The sequence below is a fragment of the Lepisma saccharinum genome, chromosome 10 (genome assembly GCF_977018435.1).
Source record: "Lepisma saccharinum chromosome 10, izLepSacc3.1, whole genome shotgun sequence".
Classification (NCBI taxonomy): Eukaryota; Metazoa; Arthropoda; class Insecta; order Zygentoma; family Lepismatidae; genus Lepisma; species Lepisma saccharinum.
Window position 1 is genome coordinate 39,223,880 of NC_139238.1, and position 24,040 is coordinate 39,247,919.

General features: G+C 39.2%; 1 protein-coding gene and 1 non-coding gene across 6 annotated transcripts in view; both read left to right on the forward strand.

Annotated features, from left to right (window-relative positions):
• Positions 1-24,040, forward strand: part of LOC145993874 (caspase-8-like) — a 57,580-nt gene that overhangs the window by 18,914 nt on the left and 14,626 nt on the right. For 4 of the 5 annotated variants that reach the window (XR_014442304.1, XM_083129740.1, XM_083129741.1 and 1 more), the window contains exons 4-5: positions 9,637-9,786; positions 21,299-21,466. Coding sequence is in view for 4 of the 5 variants with exons in the window: in XM_083129740.1 (XP_082985866.1) it covers positions 9,637-9,786; positions 21,299-21,466 (318 nt within the window). In the remaining variant the exon portion in view is untranslated. The remainder of the gene's footprint in view (positions 1-9,636; positions 9,787-21,298; positions 21,467-24,040) is intronic. The other variant, XM_083129743.1, reaches the window with a different exon arrangement.
• TRNAR-UCU (transfer RNA arginine (anticodon UCU)) lies at positions 624-698 on the forward strand. The gene has a single exon. It is a non-coding gene; the product is annotated as a tRNA-Arg (tRNA).

Below are 24,040 nucleotides of genomic sequence, written 5' to 3' on the forward strand. Positions count from 1 at the left end.
CACAGGCAAAAACTTTTTACAAAGAAGATTGAGGGGTGTAAGGGGTGCTCCTTCCACGTAGTGCACTCAATAGTCAACCTCACTTCCACATAGTACACCCTGGACTGCAGACTAACGAGGCTCTGGTGACTGGCCCTATGGCCAAGTATAATTTTGTTTGTATTGTCCTGTTCTTTTGTCCTTATGTGTGCTGAGTTCTCCTTTACAGCCTCAGCTTTTAACGAAAGTCAGAATATTTTATGATTTTAGTTATGCAACGTTAGAGTTATGTGTAACGATAAGGAGCTGGACCCCGTATAATGTGACGGGTGCAAAATAGCCTTAGTGCTGATGCACCGAAAAAAACTAAAAGCGTCTAAATGTTAAGTAAAGTTTGCTTTGTGAAAATACAGGGTGCGGCAGAACCGACTAAGCAGTTTCTATCGATTACCGCGGGAGCTGTGGTGGGGGTAGGCAGTTGCACGTGGTCTGCCTTTGTTCAGGCGTTGACCCCATTTCAGTAGCTAAGATGGTCTGGACCGGTGCACATCGTGGTTTTGCCGTTCGCGCGTATTATGAAAACAACAGATCTGTGATCGCTACACAATGAGCTTTTCGGCGCCAGTTCAACATTCCACACGAGGGCCTCCCCCATGGCGCAGTGGTAGCGTCATTGCCTTCTAATCAAGGGGTCCCGGGTTCGATACCCGGTGGAGGCACAAGTGGTTCGGATCCCACTTTAAACTGTAGGTCCAGTCCCGATTAGCCTTACTGTGCATAAAGTGGACTTAAAACACCAACTCAAACCAAACTCAACATTCCACGCAACAATGCCGTTCCTAATGCAAACACAATTCGGTCGTGGGTTCGGCAGTTGGAGGAAACTGGTAGCACACTAAGAAGAGATACACATGGCCGACGCAGATCCATCAGAACGCCAGAAAATGTGCAGCGGGTGAGAACAGCAGTTCAGCAATCGCCGCAACGTTCTGCTCGACGACATGCTGTTGCATTGGGGATTTCAGACCGCAGTTTGAGAAGGATTCTGCACTGCGATTTGAAGTTCCATCCTTTCAAAATAATGATTGCTCAAGAATTACGCCCAGCAGACTACGCCAACCGTAAAAATCTGTGTGAGCAAATGCTTGCTCAGATCCCTCCGAATGCAGCTTTCTTCAGTAGTGACGAGGCAGATTTTCATCTTTGTGGGTGCGTGAATAAGCAAAACTTTCGCTACTGGACTGAACATAACCCCCGCATTATTCATGAAATACTGTAACATTCTCCTAAAGTGACAGTGTGGTGTGCCATATCACAATTTGGCGTGGTAGGCCCTTACTTTTTTGAGGAAGAAGGAGTGACAGTGACAGTGAATTCCACATGTTATGTTTCAATGTTGCAAAATTTTCTGCAACCCAGAATGGACGAGATTGTTGAAGAACATGGACTGGGGGACTTGTGGTTCGAACAGGATGGAGCTACTGCTCACACAGCTCTTATTTCACTTGATGTTTTGAGAGAAATGTTTCCGGGACGCCTCGTCTCTTTGAGGGGTGATGTCCGGTGGCCTGCGCCGTCACCAGATTTGTGCATTTGTGACTACTTTCTTTGGGGATATCTGAAGGAAAAGGTTTTCAAAAGCCGCCCCCACACTCTACCAGAGTTAAAAGAGTGGATTATTGACGAAGTGCTCGAAACTTCAGGGATCGTCTACAACAATGTATTGATGCTGACGGCCGCCATCTTGAGGACATTATTTTCAAAACTAAATGAATGTAAAATGGTATATTGTACTAATTTAGAAAACAAATACATTTTTTCTCTATATATCCAGATTTACTTTTTATTGCTCCTTAAAACTGCTTAGTTGGTTCTGCCGCACCCTGTAGAATAAAATTGTTTCAGTAATCCCATATATTGCACAGAGTTTTCTGAAAAACTGAGGAAGCCATTTCTCGGAAGTGTCACACCCATCACAATTACAATTTTTTTTGTGTTTTCTCTATCTGAATATTAAGATGGGAGAGGAAACTTTCATCAAGGAAAATGAAATTACATGAATTGATAGAGTTAAATATTTCAAGGTGCTAAGAAAATAATTAAAAAATGAATGTAAATTTGTCTGAATGTCACACCCGTTACAATTAAATGGAATTGCCCATAACAAAACCTCGATATCTAAAGATTTCAAGAACATTCTTGTCTAGCTGCTTTGCACATCTGCTGTGATGCCACAATCAACCCCGTAATTGACCAATCATGTTACCTACTTCCCCATGTAACCCTAGGTGAAAGGGTAGGGTTTACACCAGAAGCCTGAATGGCTTTGGTATAATGGATGTGCAAAACTGGATATCTAATGGGCATCCAATAGATATCCATAATATCCATGAACCTGGCGTGGACATTGTGGATTTCTAGTGAATGCCCTTTGGAGATTTGTGCTGTATGGGAGAGCACATAGCATATTGTGCGTGTATTCGACACAAACTTTGGCTACTAAATTTTAAATACTGGCAAATATATAACAACCAAAAAAATCAAAGTGTCTACTAATGTCAAAGAATTCTTGAAATTCTTAGACTTGATTACAGTGGAACCCTGATTTTATGTTCTCTGGTTTTACATTTTCCAGCATTATACAGGGTGGATCAGAAGTCCCTTACCACCCCTTGTAAAATCCACAGTGATGTATTTTCATGGAATGTGATATGGGCGATACAAAATACGCCTTGCGGACACCTTTTGGAGTATGTTACGGAGACGGCCGCCATCTTGGTTCCGCCATCTTGAATTCAACTTTTTTATTTAAAATGATAGGTGGGTCATGTGAAACATGACCATAGGCTAGATATCAAATCTGAAATCAGATTTCATGTAACTTTATTTGGTGAAAAGTTATTGGCAACGGACCTGTTTGTTGCAGGCAGGTGCTGAACCATGCCGTTAACAACTGAGGAACACATCCAGATCATCAAACTGTGGGGTGGGAGAAGTGCCGGGTAGTGGCTGCCGATTTCAACCTGCATCATCCAGAACATCACACTGGGTCACATGTTGCAGTGGCACAGTTATTAACCAAATTCGAGGAGACTGACACGGTCTTGGACAGACCGCATAGTGGATGACCGTGGACAGTCATGGATGAAGCAACAGTTATGGCAGTGCTGGCCTCCTTCTCGACGTCACCACAGCAAAGCACACGTCGTACAGCAAGGCAATGTGCTATGAGTCACAGTTCAGTGTACAGTGTGCTACAGAGGCACAACTGGCATCCGTATAAGGTGCAAATGCAGCAACACCTCTCCAAGGACGATCCAGATCGCCGCGTGCAGTTTTCCGAGTGGACTATCGTGCAATTACTGCGAAATCCAAACGTTGCTATGCAGATACTCCATTCCGATGAAGCGAACTTCTACGTAAAAGAGGAGGTGAATAGGCAAAACATGCGCTATTGGTCGCATGACAACCCTGCATGGACAGATCCCTCCAAAATGACCGGTGGAGGCAAAATTATAGTGTCGGCAGGCATATGGGGAACACGGATAATCGGTCCTTTTTTCATTCAAGGAAATTTAAATGCAAAACGATACCTGGGGATGCTACAGGAACAGATTCTGCCAGCTCTGATGTCGGAAGATGGTACATTTCCCAGGTTTTTTCAACGAGATGGTGCACCTCCGCATTATGGCGTCCAGATGCATCAGTACCTGGATGAACAATTTCCTGGGGCATGGATTGGTCGACGTGGGTCAGTTGAATGGCCTGCCCATTCACCAGACATAACTCCAATGGACTTCTTCCTTTGGGGACACGTTAAGGCTATGGTGTATGGTGTGAAAATTCGGCATCTGGAACAACGTATCATGGCTGCCTTTGAGCAAATTTCACCAGATACCTTGCTCAGTGTCCACAGACATTGGGAGAAGCATCTGCATGCATGCATTGCCCAGCACCGACAATATGTGGAGCACATTCTGTAACAGGTAAACATCACTTTCAGTTGCCAATAACTTTTCACCAACTTTCATATTTAGTGCTCGTGCGACTTACTCACGTTAAATAAGTTAGTATACAATAAAATGTATATACTTGAAGGTACTTACGTTAGTGAGTATTGATTTTAACAAAAACTACGTTTCAGGATTCCACTGATCCTACGACAACACCTTGGAGGAAAGATAAGCTCCTAGACCCCCAGAAGTTACAAGAAACCCCAATCCAAACTAAAACCTTCCCAAAAGAAAACAAACTTAATATTTTCCCACTATTTTTTGTTTCTTGCAAGTCACCCTCAGTAGCTTTTAGGATCACAAGCTGGAGGGTTATAGTTATAAGGGAAATCCTATAAGTAGTCTTTTATGTCAATAACATTCACTCCTCGAAACACCAAATCAAATGTACTTATGTACCAATAAAATTCAGAAATGACCCACAATTTGGCAACATCCTGTTTATCTCTACCTGCAATTGAACGATGGGAGAATTCTTCCCACTTCCCACTGTTTGGGAATGAGATCAAACCAGAAATAAATCTTATTTCTAAGTGCCAATCAAAGTTTGAGAGATTACCCCTTATAGATCATGCAACAGGCGAGACTTCCCTTGTAGATCATGCAACAGGTGAGATTTCCCTGTCCTTGTACATCATTATTATTAATACCTAGGATGAGCATGAGAATCTCCTGATGTAAAATAATTCACAATATTAACCATAAACAACAACAGTTGGGTACTATCAAAGGTTGAGCATGCAAAATTATGTACTCTAGTGTACAAAGTACTAATATTTATTATTAACCAACGTAAGAAAGTAAGAAGCATGTAAAAACCTTGTTTGAAAAATGTGCAGGAATACACAAATGAAATCAAATAATTTCTTTGTTAATTAACAAGTACCTTGAATTTTAATACTCTTGAGCATACAATGAAACCACCATCACGTGACGTGGAAACTGTTGTTATTTTATTTCAATTAGAATGAATTAGAAATGAATTTAAGATGATGTGCAATTGCTTTCTGTTGTCAATAATTTAACCTTATGGTGCACCGTTAGATTTCTTGCTCTAATTAAAATGCAACACTATTTAGGTCAATAACACAGTACTCATATTTGTAATATATGGTATACAATTGTTTGCAAAAACTTTCCTTTCAAATGCCATAAAGGTCATATTTCCAAAGTGACATTACACTTATTTTACCAAACCACTTGCTGTGTTGTTGTTATGATTTACAGGAATAAATAACTTTTATGAATATTTACATGTTCAAACCGAGATATTACATAAGTTGAGTTATAAATTGATCAACTTCCAAATCCGAATAAGTGTCACTGCACAGCTGCAAATTCCCTTGCCTGTGCTAGGTTGCAAAAATCAAGTGCCTTTAAATCCGTGTCGGGTGAACATACGATCGCACAGAAGCAACCTTTTTGTTTCTCACATTAATTACACTGGTCAACATGGGTTCTGATGTTTGGAAACTAATTGTGGTTTCTGAAACTACATTTGATGCTGATTTCAGAAGTGACCTTGTTTTTGTTGTATCACCCTCAGTTATTTAGAAATCTTCATTGTTGTATAAATCGTAATTCCTGCCCAGAAATTAGAAGTTAATAATATTCCCGATAGATGGCAGTGCACCTCTCATTACATTATATGATTAACAAAATTGCTGAAGATGCCTAGTAACAATGAATGATTCAAAAAATTTGTTTCTAAGTTTTGTTATTCAATACCAACTAATGCAAATAGTACAGTTTTTAATTTATTTACCGTGTATAAGGTTACGTGATCCGAAAACCTTAGTTAAGTGTATTGTAGATATTATATATGTAAATAGCAGTAGGGAATGCAAAATATTTGATAAAGTTTTCGTCATTGTCGATAGTTCGTGCTGTGTTGTGTCGAGAGACAATGTCGTCGTAGTCCAGGAAGTGTTTGAACTCACCCCATGTATTCTGTTACATTTGTGGAAGCTATGTAGTGAAGAGGCAAAGACAACGAATCACCACATTTGTGAGGTCTGCTTACCACGAATATTTTGGTGTTAAAGTACGTGATCAGGACAAAAACTGGGCCCCGCATGAAGTTTGCAAAACATGTGTGGGAGCTTTGCGATTGCGGAAGTGTGGCAAGAGGAAAGCATTGCTATTTGGAATACCAATGGTATGGCGGGAACCAAAAAATCACATTGATGACTGCTATTTCTGTGCTATAGATGTTAGTGGTTTCAGTGCTAAGAACAAGAGCAATGTGAGTTATCCCAACAACATACAATTGGCCATTAGGCCCGTGCCTCATGGGCCAGATGTACCTGTACCACGTACGAGTAGTGATAATTGCAGCACTTCAAGTGACACTGAAGTTGAACGTGCACACTATGACAGTGACGATTTCTGTCCTGGTACAAGTACAGGCACTCCGCAACCTTTCACACAACATGAACTGAATGATCTCGTAAGAGACCTAAATTTACCAAAGGAGAGTGCCCAACTTCTTGGTTCCCGACTGAGTAAGAAAAGCCTGTTGTCTCCAGGAACACATTTCTCATGGTACAGGCATCGAGAGACAGAGCTACTCCCATACTTTACTGAAGACGAAAACCTTGTTTATTGTAACAACATAAGGAAAGTCATAGAATTGTATGGTATTTCTTACAATGTAAGTGAATGGAGACTTTTCATTGATCCATCACAGACTAGTCTGAAGGGTGTTCTGTTAAATAACTGTAATGTGTTCCCATCGATTCCAGTTGCATATTCTGTGTCGCTTAAGGAAACTTATGAAACTTTGAGGTTCATGCTACTGAAAGTGAAATATGAAGAACATGGTTGGTCTGTCTGTGGAGATTTCAAAGTGATAGCTTTGTTGTTGGGTCTCCAGGCTGGGAACACAAAATTCCCCTGCTTCATGTGCGAATGGGACAGTCGGGACAGGGAGAATCATTGGAAAGTGAAAACGTGGCCAAGTAGATAATCTATCTCTCCAGGGAAGAAGAATGTGACACAACGGCAATTAATTCAGTCGTCTAAAATACTGCTTCCTCTGTTGCATATTAAGTTAGGGATAATGAAACAGTTTGTGAAAGCGTTAGACAAAGACGGCGAATGCTTTAAATACATTGCCAGGAAATTTCCATCCGTCACTGAGGGTAAGCTCAAAGAGGGTATTTTTGTTGGCCCTCAGATACGGAAACTGATGTTGGATGCAGATTTTGAAGAAATAATGACTGCTACGGAAAGGGATGCCTGGGTAAGTTTCAAAATGGTGGTTGCCCATTTTCTGGGCAATGAAAAACACGTTAACTATGAACATTTTGTGAAAAATCTGCTAACGAATTTATGTAAACTTGGTTGTAAAATGAGCCTCAAATTGCATTTCCTTAACTCACATCTAGATTTCTTTCCAAGTAATCTCGGACACTTCAGCGAGGAGCACGGGGAAAGATTTCACAAGGACATAGCAGAGATGGAACGGAGATACCAGGGACGATGGAATGTTTCCATGATGGCAGATTTTTGTTGGATGTTAAAAAGAGATGTTCCTACTTCGGGTGTCGGGGAAGGCAGAAAGTCAAAAAGAATGAAGTTTGATCCTGAGTCTCAGTAATTCGAAATGCACTATGTTATATCTCTTTCTAGACATGTGTAAATGAAAATGTACATGAATATAGTATATAATATAGATTTTACAATCTCAATATATGTCCCACTGATTACTATATTTGCAAAAATTATTTATTCTATGTGTCTGTAATATGATTATATAAACCCCAAATGATCCCAATAATACCATAATAGACCCCTATATGCTATTCAGTTTTCACGATTTGTGAAAAATTGTGACGTGATGGAGCAAAACGGTTTTCAAATTTGAATTCAGCATGAAAAATCCTTTCAGAGTCACCTATTCATTTCAAAACATCGTTCAACTTTTGAAAAAATGTCGACCAGTGTTATTTGTAATCTAAAACAATCCATACATATTTTATAACTCGTTTATCACAATAAGTGCTCTCCTGACACTCGAGAAGTAACTTTATTTCAATCAGAACACCAGAAATTCACTTTATTTCCAATATGGTGGCGTCGCCCATTTTGTGTTTTCACGAGCCTTTTCTGCAGCTTTACTTCTGCTGGCAACAACAAAACTTGCTCAAAATCACTCGAGAGATGAGTAACAAAGTGGCGTTACTGAACTTGCAACTCTCCGCATATTCCAAGGTGCTTTGCGGCAACCTTCTCCCACACAGAAAATGCTTACCTCACAGATAGGACACCAAGCATGGCTGTCAGTAACCCAGGTTCACCTTTCATCCCAATACTCGGCAATGAAGTCCTGTTTCCTTGATTCTCGGCAACCAATACTTCTCACTGGAAGTATCAGTCAGGCTGAATGTTTGTAGTGCACCGGACGAAGCAAAGTTCCTTTAATTGTGCAAAAACTTGCATCTGCACATTTCACTCCCATCAGGCCACCATTCTCGTTCCTCTCTTTGCCCCTAACCAGCTGCCACTCTCGTCTGCCATCTATCCGTGTTTACGCGAAACTTTCAGTCCTTACAGGTCGCAGTCTATTTGCTAAAGACATCTACCGGCGGTCATGCAAACTGCTTGGACATGAAAGCTCATCAAAAATCTGTACAATGAGATAAATGTAGCACATACAATTTACGTGAACATCGTTATATCATTTCACAAAGACATTATGACGAACTCTCGTCATAATCCCTTCATCAGGTTACCAAACAAGGTCAGTGTAACTAAAGTTGGGAACATGGCAGTTTTATGCATATGGGGTCAGATGACTAAATGTACCTTTTTATTCCTTTCCACCCACTATGAATTCCCAAGTCCTTGTCATATCTGATGCGGCTGAGGTGTAGTTACACTGGCCTAGTTTGGTAACCTGATGAATGGATCAGTGGAATCCTGAAACGTAGTTTTCGTTAAAATCAATACTCACTAACGTAAGTACCTTTAAGTATCTACATTTTATTGTATACTAACTTTTCACCAAATGAAGTTACATGAAATCTGATTTCAGATTTCACATCCTGATGAAATTCTAGCCTATGGTCGTGTATCACATATGACCCACCTGTCATTTTAAATAAAAATGTTGAATTCAAGATGGCGGCCATCCCCGTGACATACTCCAAAAGGTTTCCCCCTAGGCCTATTTTGTATCACCCATATCAAATTCCATGAAAATACATCACTGCGGATTTTACAATGGGTGCTAAGGGACTTCTGATACACCCTGTACATTTAATCTTGATGGTCCCAACATAGCAAAATGTTATAAATTTTTCCTAAAATTTTCCTAGATTTTACATTTTTCCCACATTTTAAGTTTTTTTCAGCTTGTTCCCCTGAAAAACATAAAATCGAAGTTCCACCGTATTATGTTTTAGAAATATTTGACATAAGTGAAAATATTGTAAAATGAAGGGATATATATTTATATTATTGTGTAGCTTGTGGCTAGAAAACTTAAAATGTGGAAGAAAGTAAATTTTGGGAAGAATTTTAACATTTTGCTGCATGAATTCCATTGTTGTGAACAGTGTTTATGTTAGCAAGTTGAAGTTTCTGGCAAGATGTAAATTCCTCTTTCTACCTGGAAGTAAAATTTTATTTCATTTTGCAGAAGGTTCAATAATGGATGGAACTTGTCATGTAGCACCGTTAAGAACTATGACTGCTTCTCTGAAGGAAGCCTATAAGGATGTAATGACATGTGGGTGCATCCCAAAAATATTTGTTATTGGAGCTTGTGACAGACCACAATTTCAGAAAGGTAAGTAACGATAATCTTGTATTGAAATAGGTATTGATAGTGGATTTTTTTTTCAGTCCTCCATATATTTTTAGGAACCTTTATACATAGGGCCCTGAATTTTTTGTATTTATTTTTTGCAAAAATTGATATTATTTGTCTAACTTTGCAAATATTTTCCCAAAGATACACATTTTAGAAAAGAAAGAAAAAAAAAGGCTGTATTCAGCATTACAATGATAAAAAAATTGTAATCTTATTCTTAGCCTCTTGCATTTCCTATTGAATTTTAGTGACACCTTAGCCTCTTGCATTTCCTATTGAATTTTAGTGACACCTTAAATTCCCAAAATAATGAACATACACATATTTCATCCCTTCACTGCAAAAGTTTTCAGTTTTTAAGTTTTTGATTTAAGTCGTTTTATGCACAGGAAAGCTAATCGGGACTGGACCTACAGTTTAAAGTGGGATCTGAACCTCTTGAGCCTCCACCAGGTATCAAACCTGGGACTTCTTGATGACAATGGTACCACGAGGTGACAACATTACCTACACCATCAGGGAGACCCTCCTTCACTGCAAAATTAATGACTATGATAAACAGGGTGTCTACCAGTCAAGAAATTATGCTTGCGGTCAAGAATTTTTGCTATTTTTTTAAAGTATAGTGAATTTACATTGTTTTATACCTGTATCAGGATTTGATAAAATTGAATATTTGGAAATCTAAAATTGTATTGATTTGTTCACTTTGCTTCTTAAGAATTACATTCTTGTACAGGATTTTCGTAAGGGGGGGGGGGGTATGAATCCAACACATTTTCCAGTTCACAGGTCAAATTTTTTGTAATAAATTAGATAATTAATATACTTGGATTTTACCCCAATGAACGCAATCAATGTATTTGCTACGGATGCTTCATGTTTTTATTGCATCATACAAAAGCACCTGCTTGAATATTTCCAAATTATTAATATTTTATATTTAATTGCTCAAGTATAATTTTTAAACAAGAAATATGTACACTCAACATTGTAACAACATTAAAGAGATTAAGAATACTTGATGTCTTAAAGACAGTAATAAATAAGGTACCACAGTTCAACAATTTAAATTCTGAAATTTTGGCATCGAGGTTTCTGTGCGAGTTCTGACAATATGTCGTCACAAGTAACTTTTATATCCCGGTGAATGTTCAGAGCAGCTAACCCATTTAATCTTTCTTCGCAAATGGTATTTCGAAGATAGATCTTCAACCGCCTCAAAGTTGAGAATGATTTCTCATTTGATGAAGTTGTTACCGGAATTGTACATAATATGCGCAAACGTGTGTTTACCCAAGGAAATATTTCTTCACTGCACATATCAATTGCTTCAAGAGCATTTACTGGACGTGTTTGCATTGCTCCAAGATGACAATACCACAGTCTCATTTCAGTGGGAGCGTCATCGCCTTGTAATCAAGGTGTCCTGGGTTCGATACCCGGTTGAGGCTCATAGTGGTTCGGATCTCACTTTAAACTTTAGGTCCAGTCCAGATTAGCCTTACTGTGCATAAAGTGGATTTAAAACATCAATTCAATCAACATTGTACTTGTTGTGGAGATGATTTTGATAAATATTGTGTACATTTTTGGCGTTGTATTATTATATTATTGGTCAAAACATTTGTTTGACAGTCGACAAACAAATACGAACCCCTTCAGTAATTAACATTTTCTACTACAGTGTCATTAATATGTCATATTCATTTTCATATTAGGTCTATGGAGAGGAATTTTGTATGTTGTTAACGTTATGGAACTGCGAAACCAACCAACCCCTTCCCCTCTGAAGCCCAGTACCGCACCGCAGGATCTGTCACTGAGCCCGACAAAATATTGCCAGACAGACAGTGCTCGAAATGGAAATTCCTAGCCGAAAAGGGAGGGTATATTTCATCGATTTTGGAGATACGAGGGAGTACATCCTTGTATGGATCAACATGGAGACAATATAGTAGGTGGAGGATGCTCAATATGCAAATTATTCTAATTGGGGGTATGCTTTGTGAAACTTTCTTAACTGGAGGCAGCATCCCCTACTTCAACCACTGATACCAGAAAAGATGCTTTCAGAAAATGAATTTATTACTGCACACACATATTACTTATTGTATTTGTTGCGTTTTTACAAGAGAAATATTCAGAAGATTTGTAAGGAATATTTACAGTTCATAGGATGCCTACCTAGTCCATCCCATGTCGTAATACAAATTTTATCCCTTTCCTACAAAATAATAGAGGCTGCGATGGCTCAGTCGGTAACGCGTCTGACTACCATGCTCAAGGTCCCGGGTTCGATCCCCGGCCGGTTCAAATCCGGGAACTTTTCTAACGGTGGAAGCGGCCCCGGCACCCACCCAGCGTCGAATAACATGGGTACCTGGAGGAAACCCTGGGGGGTAAAGGCAGTCAGGGGTGTGATGCTGATCACATCACCCCCACTCATGACCGGATCAAGAAAGTGTGGGGCATTACCCCCACACCCCCTATACGCATTTATGGCATGGTGCTAAGCACAGGGGAACACTTTACCTTTTTTTTTTTTATCTTCCTACAAAATAATAAAACTGTCCATGGCAACCGTGCTTTTATAATGTGGTTGCATACATATATAAATAGTAGCACCAAGGTTTCTGGGACCTCGGAAAATACGTGAACCACAGGCTTCCCCGTGGCTTTAACTAGCGACACTATTGCCACTGCTCCGACACCAGGGTTTCAAATGCCTTGGTGGATCTATAAGATAGTAATATCGTTTTTCGAGGGTTCGTGAACAAAACAAAAAGTAAATGGTTTTCAAGTCCATTTTATATTCAGATACGTTAATCTGGACTGGACTTAAAGTTTAAATTGGGATTCGTACCACTGTGCAATGCACCTTCACAGGGGATCAAACCCAGGACCTCTTTGATTACACCACCATCGCTGTGGCCCCTGAAATGATTGAGGAAACTTGTTTATCTTCATGTTCTCTCGCCCTGTGAAAGTTTATTGGTGATATAGGGTGACATCCTACACACGTCTTCCAGACATACACACGCGGGCACCCCCCTCCCCTGTACACACACGTTTGTATGCTTACAGCACATGCTGTGCCCTCCCAGAAAAACAATTCTAAATCCGCCTATGGATATATGTGTTATCAAATAATGAACGTCACTTACCTCGACAGTTCCTTCACATAATTTTGCAACAAGGTTTCCAATATCTTCTGTTATGCCTTCTTGTTGAATATCAGAGTCTGAAAATTCGCACGTTTCACTCTTGCAATTCGGATGGAATTCCTCTGAACTTAAATCGACCTTTTCTGACGTTCTATTTGTGGAAGATGAAGCTTCAACTTCCATTTTTTGTTTATTTTGGAAAAAATCTAATAATGTATTTCTCCTCTTTTCTCTATCCATCTTTAGTTCCACGTCAAAAATCTATTACACACGTAGAAACGTAACACACAACACGACCACTTGACTTGCTACCTTGCAGACTGCAACTCACTACAACCCCAGTGAACACCAGGACTTGGGACAAAGATATGGGGTGAGTGTTTGTGGTTCCGGGAAGTCGAATGTCTGAACCAAATTACGTCACCAGTGTTGACAGCAACCAGTAGTGTCAGTAGTGTTGGCAACTGCTAAATTATTTACGTAGAAATTCAAGTGAGATCTTTCACAAATGTTACAAGAAAATTCAATAAACTGAAGGCTGGAAATTGGTTGAGAAAAAAATATCTAATTTGTAAAGAGCACAAGAGTAAATCGTATAATATTTTGGCATATTAATAGTTTTTATTTTGTTTATGAAACTGATTGGGCCAGTTGGGCTATATAACGCATCCCTCACCCCTCCCTTCCTCCCGGCATGCTATTGTACAAAACATCGCTTGCCTCCTTCGTAAAACCATGCTTCGCTACTGCCTGCAACAATTATTATTATTATTATAATTATTGATATTTAGAAATAAATATGCATCCAGGTGCGATATAAGATTTTGACTTACTTTGCCTACTAATTGTAGTGATTCAAATCTCACAGAACTTTGCTCTGCTGGCATAAATGGTATAAGAAGGGGAAAGAAAGAAATGGAAAGTTAGCAGCACTGTCCTAACAGGAAAGGGAGGGTCATTCTACTAAGAGGGTCATCGTGGGTGAAAGAAAGGGGAGGAGGGATTCCTTCAGTTCGCATTCCAAGGGTTACAGCTCTTTTCTTGACCATACTGAGAAGGAAATTCTCCTTCCTTTTCAGTGACTAAGGAATGAATGAATGCCTGTGCATTGCTGTAACTCAACTCCAATATTATCAAAAGTAATTGAAGAAGCAAATACATTTCTCATTGCCAAATGTGAACATTTTACAATATTGGCGATTTGGTGCTCAAATACATTTATGAAATAAAATTTATTTTTGCTTTGAATTTTTTTAAATAACGAAACCAATGGGGGGGGGTTAACCCCCACCAACCCCCCCCCCCCAGGCACGCCACTGTTCTTGTATGTGTCAATTTTAGTAAAAATATTAAATAAAGCAATGTGGTCATCCAGGATGAGATCTGAAACATTAATTTTTACATGCATTAATAATTAAAGCAAGATTAAATCTCTTGTTAAAGTTCAGCTTCAGTTTTCATCTTAACCGACCTTGTGGTAGGGGTTTTTCATCTTAACCAACCTTGTGGTAAGGGTTTTTCATTGTATAAAAATATATATTTTCTTAGTTTCCAACTATACATAAGTAGGGATGGCTAAATAAATGTTAAGAAAAAGCAAAAATCAAGAAAAAGTCATGAATAATATGTCAAGAAGTTAGGATTTGTTATTTTGGGAGACACCCTGATAAAGTATATTAGCTGTCTGAAAAAAAAATCATCAGATTTACAATTAATTTTTTAATAATTTAAATAATTTAATCATAATTTTTTTAATATTTGTGTTATTAACACTTAATATGTTAGAATAAAAATTAAATATTATGAAATTTCAATATTGAGCGCTCTTGTAGTCAAATGGTTAGTGCTCCCTATTTCAGTGCAAGTCATCCCAGGTTCAACCTTCAGTAACTTTCAAATTGTCTTGTTCAACCAGCATTGTGAGGACAATTGCGAAGTTACTCAAAAAGAAGAAGTCATGAACTTCACTTAAAAGTTACAATGGGATTCAATGCACTAACCATGCTCACTGTCTTGCTGCAAAGCTTAGAATAGACTATGAACAGAAACACTTTAAAAAGTATGCAAATATGCATGCAAAATTTGTTCTCATATCACTGACATCAGCAGTGTTACGAAGGCAACCGATTCTGTCACTGACAGAACAATGCAACACAGGTAAAAGCAGCAGAAGCGAAAACAAGGCAAAACCAGGGATAGCTCAGTTGGTAGAGCAATGGCACGGTATGCCAGATACCTCAGTTCGAGTCCTAGTTGAATCTACATTTTTCACTGAAATTTATCCATAGATAGGCTACAATATATGGCCCTGTTAGGTCCTGCTGAACTGATCAACCTAGTTACATCCCTGCCCTTTGTCCTTGAAGATCACCACTGGGCAAGTGGGGCATGGATCAAGTACAGACCCCTGCAAAAACTATACATTTTCCTGACAGATTTTTTGGAGAATTTCAGCACACATGCATAAAAAGCAGTGAAATTCATGAGAATGACTAAAATATCATTTAAAAGATTGTGCTTAACACATTGTTCCATCTGTATAAACACTGTCTTGTAACAATGAATATTTTTTGGTAAGTTAAAGTTCCCCAATCATATAGCACTGTGCCATGAGGGCACATTTAGGGGATGTGGAGAGTAGGGCCCCACACATTCTCGATCTCGGTGATGTGATCAGCACCATGCTCTGGCCACCTTTTCCCCCCAAAGTACCCATTGATTTGAAACTGGATGAGTCCCAGAGCCACTTTATGTGGGGACAAGGCTGGGAAAATTCCAGCCTTAGATCATCCACCCTGGGAATCAATCTCGGGTTTCCAGCTTAAAAGTCACATGCCCTACCGACTAGACCTCCGCGGCTCCGAATATATTTCAGTGTTATTGCAAATGCAAAAAAATTAAGGTTCCAAATTTTGCCAATAAATTTTTGAGCTTTGCCATAGTTTAAGTCACACTCACTTTGTATGTGTTTCATATTTTTACTTGTTTTATCTATGTCTGTAAATTAATTATGCCAATGAGAATATAATGAAATTATGAACACTGGCAGTTTCAGGATTCGTGAACAAGGGGTACAATAAGCAAAACAGCACCCCCCTGTACTTATACAGAATAAAAATCGATTACACAGTTTCACACAGTCTTTTATATATTACAATACCTTTACCAATTGACGTGACAATGTACAATTTACTGCAAAAGCAAACCTATTTTTGCATAAGTGCGTAACCTATTTTTGTTCACATTGAATTTCAATAAATTTAAAATTTCCTGCTTTTCCGATGGTCCATTGATAATTTTGTACGTACAATAAAATTTGCTCGTGCATTTCTTTTCAAGTATAATGGAATGTATCATACTAAATTTTTTCTAGCAATTTTATATGTAGTATCTGTATGACGATAATACAGTATAATTAACGTAAGAACATTTTGGAATATACAGCACTAGTAAAAAGGATCTCATATTATACAGGCATATTTCTATATGCTTCTAACGAAACTATTAACATTTAATTATTAATATTTAATAATTAAATAATGTAATAAATGCCTCTATATTGTTAATGTCTTTTGTATTTGTTATAATAAAACCTAGTACATGATACGAGGTATTACACACAATATTTTTTCAATGTGTGTTCCAAGAGAAAAAAGTTAACTTATATTCGATCATTGATTTCTGTCCTCCTCTCCAAAATATTACCATCCACCTTCCACTCTAAGCAGACAAAATCGACCTTTCTCTTGTGGCGCCGGTGCCGTAAGCTTTATTTCATTTTCCTCTATTTGTACTGAAATGTTCGTGGGCCATACGATTTGAATCTATCAATGCAATGCGAAATATTAACATTTCTGCACAAGCAAGCAAATTAAAAATGAAACAAAAGGAAAGATGCTTTGGCATTTTTTCCTCTTACATATCTCCAAAGTATTTCAGTCGGAACTTTGCAACGTGGAATTTGCATTGCAACAAATATGCACAAGAACAATAATACGTTTACCCCAAAGGATGCATTCAGTAAATAAAATCCGGCTACGTTCTGCCTTCATGTCGCCCCGGCGTCCGTGAAACAACAGGCGGTATGGCCATACCATCGTACCCCCAACCATCGTACCCCCCCCCCTGGAGCCACCGGGGATTATGAAGTAGTTGAGAGAAGTACAACTATCATGTTCCTTACTTTTATTTAAACCTGGAACATCTAGCATCACAGAATGCTAGCTACCTTAGCATTAAGAAAAATGTTTGTATTATATTCTGCAGAAATTATAACTTCACAAATTGAAAGTTAGTTCTAATGGAATCATTTTTAATATAACAGCTATTAAAAAAAAGGCCAAAATACTCGATACAATTTGCACAATGTCTCTTAGCAGTGGCGTATACTGGGTTTCGAATGGACAAAAATTTGCTGGTGAGCTCTTAGTCACATGGGGCAGCGGTGACGTAATCTTTTTCACCACCAATGCAGAGGTTTTGTAGGAATGTTTATCGTCTGTGGATGCAATAGTGATATCAGCAGCTGAATGTGACTTCCTTACGTTAACAGAAGAAATGCCTGTTACTGATACAAACACACACTTTCTTTTCAGCCCTAACATTTGAACTGCATTGGAACTAATAAAAGTAACCTCACTACAACTATCCAATAATGCACAAAAAGGCTGACACTGGTTATCTTTATTCTTTATGTTTGCAATTGCTGTGGGAAGCAACACTTCAGTGCTTGATTTCCCGTGATCGGATGCGAAATGTGACGTCACAATCTGCTGCGAAGTTGCCAAACTTCCTTGGGGGGAGGGGGTCACTTCACGATGAAGCGATGTATGGTGTTTCTTATTGCAAGTACGCTGCATTTATTTACTCAATGAAAAGAACTAAGGCAATTGTAGCACAAGCCACTACCTTTCACAAATGCCTCTCTCTCAGGCTCTGATAGGCTATTATATTGATTACACTTATACAGCGGGTGGGACTCCTGGTGACATTTAGGGCAACACACTGACACATGAAAAGAACTCGCATTTCCTTTGGCACTGGAATCACTAAAGGGTTGTTTCACGGAGTAGCCTTGTTGTTGGGGGGGGGGGGGGGGGTTCTGGAAGACGCTGACAAAGCTCTCACTCTCGTATCGAGGAAGGCTTGTAGCTGCTCAAATGTCGGAAGTTGATCTGCTGACACACTAAGCTCTTACTGCTGCCACGACACACTGTCGAGCTTCTCCATGATATGGAAAACCAAAATTGCATCCCAATGTAGAACTGGAACTTCTAGAACTCTTGAGTACACGAACACACTCGGTTGTTACGTCCGCGAGTTTCCGCAAGGCAATAGCTGATTCTGTCTGGATACAAGGTTGTGACACGAGACGCTTGATCATGTCATTCGCAAGAACATGCCTTTGCTGATATCTATTGTTCAAAATTTCCCACGCCTCTTTGTAGTTTGTGTCTGTAATCGTAATACATTGCAGCAACAATGCAGGTTCACCATGTATACTAGACTTCAAATATTGAAGCTTCTGTGCAGGGGACAAAAAGCTATTATTGTACGCAGACGCCACAAACAAATCACGAAACGACAGCCACTGCTGTAAGTTTCCCGCGAACACAGGCAAGTCCAATTTGGGCAGCCTTACGTCACTACCGGCTTTAACCGACGATGCACTGGCAGCCATTGCCACGTCCTGATGCTTTTGAGCACGATACAATGTCACCAACATCTGCTCTAATCGGTCTTGAATCGAGCTGATTTCTGCATCAAACTCTGCAAACTGCTCATCACTGCACTCGGAAGACAGATCACGTAAGAGTTTCTGAGTGTCCTCTGTTAATTGCATGGCTTTGTTGATGTACACGATGACGCTATCTTGTGAGAGATTGTCTGACGCAATCTTGTTTTCAACGCGCGTAACTTCTCGTTTCAGAACACGTTTGCACGAAAGTATCTGCTCCATAGTTCACAACACTAACACTAGTCCAGACACAAATGTCAGAACACACCCAGCATGGGATACGATGCACACAAAGCTGCTGGGTTGAGTCAATTCACTACATGTGGCACATACTGCACAAATCTGGCCCGGAGGAGCATGAAGCGGCGTTACACCATTAAGACACTTGGCGTAACTTTTCCAAGTCCAGGAATGTGTTGATCTCGTGTTGGGTGAAAGAATGAAGTCTCTCATAGCTCATGAACACAAATATGTATTATAATAACTGATATTATATACAAATACACAGGTTATATGACGACGGAAGTACCACCACTTGTGGTTGCGTCGCGCTCGCTCACACACACGCGAAGACACTTGAGTTCAGTCAGTCCTATTGCATCATGCATATGACACATACTTCACGTGGCAGACCTCCCTGCCATCTAGCGAGCAACTCTAACATAATTTTTTAATTTTAATTATATTACAGTACTGAACAGTGACCTTCCTTGGAAATAAAAAGAAAGCTCCGTGCACCAAGGAAATAAACCCAATATGTTTCCACTACAGAACAGTACTTTGGGCCAGCCTTTGTCAGTTCAGTTATTTTTAGGTGCGGTCATAAGCATATATCATAATCGGGCAGCCTAGGGTAGGAATTTACCTGTCATAAGCTATCCTTTTCCCTTCCCCTGGCTCCAAAATTGCCCGTTCCCCACACCAGGAACAAGGGGTTTGCAACACACAACATTCATGCTACAAGACTGCCATGCTTAACTCATGTGCCTCCTTGCGTGCTTAGCTATGTTTCGCGAATTTAAAATAAAGTGAACAAGATTGCCAACTCGTAAGAAATAAGAACAATTTTATGCACATTTTCCGATCGATTTTTCTTCTCTACTTCGCAGGTAGCCTAGATAACATAGAATTTATGCCTCTGTCTGTTAGATATTATTCTGAGTGATTTATAGCTGATTTTCAAAATACCCACTAAAATTTTTAGTCCATGGTTCATTACATTTGCATTTGACTTTTCAGTATTACTTCTGATGTAGTGATGATAGAAAGATTGTCAAGAGCTTGTTCAGTTTGTAGTCTTACTGTGCTGAAAATTAGGAATGGCACAGATTAATCAGTACTCTATTGGTATCGGCTGATATAGACATATTGGTTTATCGGTAAAATTACCATTTATTTTACCGACCTGATATATCTACAGAGCATTCCCTGACATTCGCTACGAGACTTGGCGGCAAGCGGCTCGGCATCAGCGCTTGTCTTTACTGGTGAACGGGGTCCGCGACACTCGCACACTACAGTCTGTTTTTTTTCGCTCTCCCTGCCTTCGCTCTCTTTCCCTTTCTGTTGACGTTGCAGACTGACGCCAGTATAATCCTCCCTCGGAAGTTGTGTTGTGTCGTGTCCGTGTGTTGAAGATTGTGGCTTAATATGGCACCACAAAAGTTTACATTACAACATAGGATTTATCTTGTCGAGTGTTACTTCGGAAAGAGGAATTGTGGGGAAGTGCGACGATGTTTTGCAACGAAATTTCCTGGTGTTCCCGTTCCACATAGGACAACTATATTAAACCTGGCGGTTTTTATATTAGAAAAAGTTTAGAGTAACATTGTCAGTTCTGAATAAAAGTGGAAAGAAAAATGGGGAAATCTAAAAAATAAAGTATACAAAGACAATCCGCACACCATCCGTGAGTTAAAAGAGAGTATTGTACGAGAAATCGGGAGAATTACAGTAGACGAACTTGCACGTGTAAATGCCAATTTCCTTCGGAGATGCCAGGAATGTGTTGCAGCAGAGGGACATCATTTTCAACACCTTCTGTAGTTAAGGATAGTACACAATATGAAAACTGTAATTTTAATAGCCGACTCTAGTGACTGTCGCGGACCCCGTTCACCGGGAAAGACAAGCGCTGATGCCGGGCTGCTTGCCACTGAGTCTCGTACCAAATGTCAGGGAATGCTCTGTACAAATATCTTATAATTTAGTGCAACATTCTGTCATTGTATTATATTTCTTATGGACGATCTCCATGCTCTACTTTTTTTTAAAAAAAGTAAATGTCTAACTATGCGCACATTTATTGAGGAGGTCAATGGATCATTCAGGTTGTTATAGGAGAATTTGTAATTTTATATCAGATCAGTAGAATATCAGTTATCGGTATTGGTAAATTCTATATTGGTATCAACCAAAATTTCATATTAGGCCATCGCCATTATAAATCATGCTACCAAAAACCAGAAATTTATAATTTTGAAGAATTTTAAAAAAATCAATCTTTTTTTTGTGACAGGGTTTCAAATTTACTTATTTTGGGATATTTTTGTGGCTGAATGATATTTCTTGTATCTTGCAGCCAGGGTGTGCACCATTAGAAATCCTAGTCATCCAGCTGGAGGTTCTAGGACTTGCCCTGAATCCTGTGAGACTATGATCTTCAATAGTACAGATAGTGAAGATGGCAGTACAATTATTTTTAGTGCAACCGTTGAAGGATATGCAGTGATTCGAGAGTTTCTAAAAGGTGCGTATAATGGCAGAATTGTTGCATTTCTGTTATTTTTATGTGATTGCCTTTCAGGTTAATCATAACTATGAGGATGAATGTTAAAATGCCAACAGAACAAATAAAAGCCTATGGTTTTCCTGGTATTTGAACCCAAAACATTGAGATTTACAGGGGTGTAGGGAATGACCCTTTCTGAAGACACCCAAATGTCAATCTCTCTTCCACATAGTACACTCTGGACTGCATTGTTGCAGACTAACAAGACGTCTGGACTCGCAGCCAGAGTAATCCCATGCGGGGCTTGTGTTTGTGATTGTCCTTTCACTGATTTCATCCTATCACCCACCATTCATCCTCATCTTCGTGATTAGCCAAAAGTGATGTAAAGTAAAGCAAATCAATCAGGATTTGCAATAGTGTCGGCAAAAAGTTTTAACTTATTGACTGCCATAGTAGAAAAAAAGATTCCTTGGGGCCATGATGTTTTATTATGAGAGTATAATAAAAACCTTGAAAGCAATATGTTTATTGTTGTTGGAAAATTGTTATTTTTAATTTGTGTGTGAGTCACATGCAGTGGCATAGCAGTCGCCCCTGAGGGGAGGGGAGGGGGGCAAGGTGTAGGGTCCCCATAGTGTTCTCTTTCTGCTGCTGCTATTTTGATTAATCCCACAAATTCAACAGATAATGTCACTTATTTAAAAAAATCGATTTATGAAACATCATCATCCTTTGCAGTTTTCTGCCTCTGGCATTTTTTTCTGGTCTTCCATCTCTCCTCTCTTTCCACGGTTTTCCATTCTTGTCCTCTTCTCCTAACATTCTCCACTATCTGCTCTTTCCACTGACATTATGGTCTTCCTCTTGGCATTACTCCCAGTCTTTGTGCATTGTAAGCTCTTTCTGCACCCATCCTCTTCATGTGTCTGAACCAGGGGCATAAATAACATCTCCGCAACCCCCGCGGTGCAGGGGAGCGCAGTAAGAATGATAAATTTAAAAAGACCGATAGTTCACAAAAGTTTTTCTTTTGGCGTTAAAATATATTTTCAACCATATTATATTTTTATGCCCCAAAACTGCAAACATAAAATGTTAATCACTAGAAAAGTAGAAAGTGAATTACCAGATTAGAAGAAAACCTTCAGTAGCTGAATAGTTCAAGTCATTGATTATGTTGCCTAAGGGTAGACAACAGGCCAGAAAATGCGCTGACATTCACCCCTCCCCGACTTTACTTACTGCCTGCATTTCATAAAGGTTTGGTGAAACTGTACTGCTCTCGCATGTTGTTATGTTTCTTCTGTAGTTGTTGGTGCTAATGAAGTGAGGAATGTTAAAAAAATAAAAGTGCAAGTGGTGCTGAATTTCGAAAAAGGAAGAAGAGGCAAAGAAAGATCCAGGCCAGTAGCTATAGAATTGATCTCCAATTGGCCTCACAGGTTATCATGGAAGGGAAGGGGGTTATATACCAATTCCATTTTCAAAAGTTAAACAGTACTAAATGAATGTAAATTTTGTGTGGGGCATGGGGTGGTGTGCATTAAGTTAATGTAGCACATAGAAAATTTTAGAAATATGCAAATATGTACAGTTTTTTCTACATCTAAAAACACAGGCATTCCTAGAAGTGTTAATTGACTGCTACTACCCTCATCTCTTATGCACCATCAAATATTTCGTAATTGCCATTTTTAACCTTTGTTTTAAAATTGTTGAAAGACAAGTTGTAATTTGTGGTCATTTTAAGGGAGTTTTCTCGAGTTCTTTACTGCTTTCATGTGAAAACATTGATTTTCTGAAAATTACTGGAGGGGATGTAGGCTCATAACCCCCCCGTGCATGTATGCCAGTGATACCAATATTTATAATAATATTTTAGAAACGAATGTTAAAAAAAAGTAGGGGCACAGCTCAAAGTTTGCGGTGGTGCGCAGTGTGTGTTTGTTACGCTAATGGTCTGAACCATCTCATCTGTGCCTAATCTATCCTGTCCTGAAGCTTCACTACTCCCACTGTCTGTCAGCTCTCCTCATTCCTTATTCTATCCATTCTAGTCTTCCCCAATGTACTCCTTAGAAATTTCATCTCCACTGCCTGCATCTTTCTTTGTCTCTCTGTCATTGTCCAAGTTTCAAGTATGGTTACTGGATATTTGAAACTCTCCACTACCTTAAACTTTTCAGTGTCCATCTTTATTCTGGGTACATTCCTGGCTCTGTTTCTTGTTGTGATTAGCACCTCACTCTTTTCTGCACTGAATTTCATTCCTGCTCTTCTGATTTTCTCATTCCAACTATCAAGCTGTCTCTGTACTTCTTCTTCCCTGTTCCCCCATATTACTAAGTCATCAGCGAACAACAGAGCCTTCATCTCTTCCTCTCCTATCTTCTCTCCCACCTCTTCGATAATTGTATCCCTTGTAATTATGAAGATCAGTGGGGAAAGAGCACATCCTTGTTTTAGTCCATTACTTATACTGAACCACTCCGTTCTTCCCACTGGTATCTTCACACAGCTCTGGTTGGCCTTGTATGTGCTCTGCACTCTACACGAAACATATATAGGACGATAATGATATAATTCAAA